The 4,456-nt window shown below is 53.3% G+C and overlaps 1 protein-coding gene across 2 annotated transcripts in view; it reads right to left on the reverse strand.

Annotated features, from left to right (window-relative positions):
- The window catches only part of VTCN1 (V-set domain containing T cell activation inhibitor 1), a 63,883-nt gene extending 60,610 nt beyond the window's left edge, over positions 1-3,273 (reverse strand). Inside the window, exon 1 of one of the 2 annotated variants that reach the window (XM_040471437.1) lies at positions 3,149-3,271. In XM_040471437.1, coding sequence (XP_040327371.1) covers positions 3,149-3,180 — 32 coding nt within the window. In that variant the 5' untranslated portion in view covers positions 3,181-3,271. Of the gene's footprint in view, positions 1-3,148 lie in introns of both variants that reach the window. The other variant, XM_040471438.1, reaches the window with a different exon arrangement.
- Positions 3,274-4,456: the final 1,183 nt, after the last annotated feature.

The raw sequence follows: 4,456 nt of genomic DNA on the forward strand, positions 1-4,456 counted from the left end.
GCTGTTGCACACTGCCTTATTGTCTCATGGCTCATGAACAGCATACTGGAATTATCTGTTTGGGAGTCTTTCTTCTCCATTAGGCTACAATCTCATCAATGTCTTAGCCGCCTTTGACCCAGTGCCTAGTCTGATGCACACAGAAGGTATTGAGTTAATGTTATTGACCATAACATAACCCCTTTGAGCAGGGGCCATGACCTTTCTACCCTTGAACTCCTAGCAGGTACTGCACAAATGCTCCATGGGCAAATGCTGTGCCCACTGTCAGCTACAATGGGAGGAGGGGAGGAAAATTCTGATCACACAGCACTGAAATAGACCAAGGTCAGGTTCAGCAGAAACTGCATATTGGTATTCCATCCCTGAGTGGCATCCATTTTTGAGCGTGAGATTTGAAGGTATTAAGCTCCCTGGTAATTATTTAAGAGAGAAATCCACCGGGTCTGCGGAGGTTGGCAGGCCCTCTCTTACGCTCGCCCACATCACCGACGGTCATGATCACCTCAATAAAAGGAATTGTTATGAATTAAGAAAATTATGGCAAAGAAAGAGGGTTCATTAGGGCCAAGGGTGGGATGAGTTCTCCAGCCCCTGCTTCCCACTGAGCCTGCCCACTGGTCCTCTTCCTGGTGGCCTCCTGACACAAAAGATCTGCTCTTGTGACTTGTCATGGCCTTTGCAATTGCAGAGCATGAATAGCTAATGAGGCATGCTGGGGCCAACAAGAGGAGCCTCTGTTGATTCCCTTGGGTCTCTAAAGGGTGGGGGAACATGCATTTTGAACACCCACCTCCTGCTAATCCTCCAGCAAAACCAGTCAGGCTGGTTGTAATGTATTATTAGAAAGCCCACACATCCATCCTTGGAACAACAGACCCACTTGTTGCTAGAGGAGTGTTTCACATCTATGGAACCAGAACGGAGGAATGGGGGTGGAGGAGGGAGAGCTGGGACAGGCAAGGCGAGGCGAGTCTGAGGGGAGGGTGGAGTGGGGGCAAGCACGGCCCAGAGGAGACAGCTTGGGGTTCAGAGTTAGGTAGAGTGGATTTAAATGCTGCCCTGCCTCCTGCACACTGTGTCGCCTTGAGCACATGGCTGAACTTCTCTGAGGTGATAATGAACTCTCACAGGCTCAGATGAGGATTAAAGGACTTCTGCAAGGCACCTAGCCCAGGGCGTGGAGATAGAAGGTGCTGGCAAAACACCAGTTCCTCTGATGTAGGTGCTTCCTGGGACATTCTTGCAGGGCAGAAAAGCCTGAAGGGAAGCTCTCCACTACCTGCTCCTTCCCCTGGGAGTAAGGCATGGGGAGGTGAGTGCTGTCTGACAGCCTTGTTGACCACACAGAGCCCACCCCCCAACCCCCCCACTGCAGGACTGGCTATTCCAGAAGGACCCAAGTGAGGGAGCTATCATTTTTTTTAAAAGGAAAGAATTTTCTTTTTTTCTTTCCTAAATTTTTTACAACGTTTATTTATTGTTGAGCGAGACAGAGACAGAGACAGAGACACAGAGTGCGAGCAAGGGAGAGGCAGAGAGAGGAGGAGACACAGACTCTGAAGCAGGCTCCAGGCTCCAAGCTCCAAGCTGTCAGCACAGACCCCAACGCGGGGCTTGAACTCATGAGCAGTGAGATCATGACCTGAGCCGAAGTTGGATGCTCAACCGCTCAACCAACTGAGCCACCCAGACACCCCTAAGGGAAAGAATTTTCTAGGCTGCCGCTGGGAAGTAACATTCTCTCAGCCTCTTCACAAACTTCCTTGTTAATTTGAGCTTTCCTTTCCTCTCTCCCTCCCTCCTTTTCCTCTCTCTAAAAAAAAAACACCTAGAAATCAGAGGATTGGTCTCTCCAACGACCCCTAGAGTCCTCGTGTACCAGTCTTCCCATCTTCCTAAACACCATCATGAGTTATGATGGACATAGAATCATCAACCCTTTCAGGAAAACCCATCCTTCACTTTCCAGCTCTTTCTTTCCAGAAAGGGAAGTGACGTTCTGCGGGAAAAAGAGGCAACTAGAGGTAGCTAAGTGAGAGGAGGAAATGTGAGGGGTGGGCTTTCTTTTTTCCTCGTGAACCCTGCTCCCCCTCTCAGCTCTGGGCCTTCCATCCTGTCAGCTCTACGTGCCTACTGCATTTTCTACTTCCCTCTCATGCCTCCCTACTCTTTCTTTCAATTAAAAAAAATTTTTAATGTTTATTTATTTTTGAGTGGGAGAGCAAGACAGAGACAGAGTGCAAGTGCAGAAGGGGCAGAGAAAGAGGGAGACACAGAATCCGAAGCAGGCTCCAGGCTCTGAGCTGTCAACACAGAGCCCTACGCCGGACTCAAACCCATGAACCATGAGATCATGACTTGAGCTGAAGTGGGATGCTTAACTGACTTCATGACCTGAGCTCAAGTGGGAGGCTTAACTGACTGACCCACCCAGGTGCCCCTCCCCTTTTCTTTCTTCTTTCTTTCTTTCTTTCTTTCTTTCTTTCTTTCTTTCTTTCTTTCTTTCTTTCTTTTCTCCTTCCCTACTCTGCCCCAGTCCCCAGGATGGTCAGACCCAGGCCTTAGCAAAGGCCTGCTTTCTCAGCAGCAGCATCTCGGGTCTCGTCTCCTGGGAACCTCCATGACAACTAGGGACCCCATCCTGCAGCTGGGAGTGGAGGAGGGGTGTTGGTGTGGTTTACTCAGCAGTACTGGGAAGTCACACCCACAGAGAAGGGTCACAGCACGCTCGCCTGCCTCATCCTGGGGACCGGATAGCGTATATAGCACCTTCACGTCCCATCCAGCATCAGTCACTGACTCCCTGCCATCCCAGCAAGCAGCCCCACACAGCCCTGCTCGGTGCCCCACAAGAGCCTTGATGTCTCCGTGGAGCTCTCGGCCCGATGCATACAAGCCTTGATCCAGAGCTGCCCTGGCGGGGGGCCCGGCCCTCCATGGCAGAAAACCAGCCTCACCCCGAATGGGTGCCCTGAGTGGCTGGGGCGTGATGTTAAGTCAAGTCCAGTTAGGCTCCCGCCAGCCCAGTGCTGGAGCAGATAAGGGTATAGGTGGAGTCCCGTGGGACAGCCCAGTTGTCGTCAGCACTCCCCAGACACCTCACCCCTGTCCCCTTCACCAGGAAGGAAGGAGAAGAGCACACTACCTCCAGAAGATGGTCTGCCCCAGGGAGGCCATGGCCGGGTGAGCGCCCCTTCCCGCGCGTTTAGGGAGCCGGGTGCGTGGAGCTGCCGCCGCCCTCCCGTGCGGTGACTCACAGCAGGCTCTAGCGCGCCGGCCTTAAATAGTGTGCTCAGGCCGGGAGTGGTGCGTGCAGCCCGGGCGGCTCAGGTATGAGGAAACAGCGCTGCTGGGCAGAAGTCCCTGCAGGCACACAGGCTGCCCGCACCCAGCCAGGCGGGGAGGCCATGCACGCAGGGTTGCTTTCCAGGCCTTGACCCGGTGAGCGGGCGACAGGGGAAAGCTTCCCAGGCCCCCCCCGCTTCAGGGCTTGTGCTCAGCACATGTCTTTTCCTCCTGATGCTGGAAGGGAGCACGGGGCATGGAGATTTAATCTTCAAAGAAGAAAGGGACTGGAACAGCTCAAAGTGACTGGGCTCTCTCAGGACGCTGGGAGGCTGGAGTCCTTATCGCTGGGGGCAGGCCGTGCTCAGACAGAGGCCCGTCACCACCAGTGGGGTCTCTCGAGGGAGATTCATGCCGAGGGATCTCAGAAAGGCTGAGGTCGGAAGGACGAGGGCGCTGAGCTTGTCACTGAGGACTGAGCTCGCCTTGGGCCCCTGAGACAGCCCAGCTGGGCAGGCTGACCCCTTCAGGCTCCCTCTCGGTGAAAGGGTGAGAGGGCCTGCCCTGTCGGCCTCACAAAGGACCCTGCCTGGCATTGCACCGAAGTTTATTGCCGAGTGGGTGAGAAGCACCGATCTCTGACATTGTGCCCAGCACTCCGATTTCCAAGGAGACGGCAAGTTCTTAAGGCAGAAAGCTCTTTCTCGTGCTCTCTTCGTATTGTGCCATCCATCCCCTCCACACCCTGGAGGAGTGCCCTGGAGAGTAAACATCCACTGACTGGCTGACTGGTTCACCAGCTACTGCTTGGCCGACTATGTTTACTTCAGGGTAAAGCACCCCAGGATTTCACCAGCATGGAGTATGCCCGGGAAGGAAGGGAGAACCAGATGGTGGCGGAAAGACAAGAGAGAGTGTCACTTAACAGCGGAGAGAACTTTAAAGTCACCCAGAGCCAAGTCCTGAGTTTGGGTTTTTTTTTTAAATGTTTATTTATTTATTTTTAGTGATCTCTATACCCAAGGTGGGGCTTGAACTCACGATCCCAAGATCAAGAGTCTCATGCTCTTCTGACTGAGCCAGCCAGGTACCCCCACATCCTGGGTTCTTAATTAATCACACAACCCGGGACAAATGACCTTTCTTCAAGGCATCTCTCCTTGGACTG

The sequence above is a fragment of the Herpailurus yagouaroundi genome, unplaced genomic scaffold (genome assembly GCF_014898765.1).
Source record: "Herpailurus yagouaroundi ecotype Mexico unplaced genomic scaffold, PumYag 77, whole genome shotgun sequence".
NCBI lineage: Eukaryota > Metazoa > Chordata > Mammalia > Carnivora > Felidae > Herpailurus > Herpailurus yagouaroundi.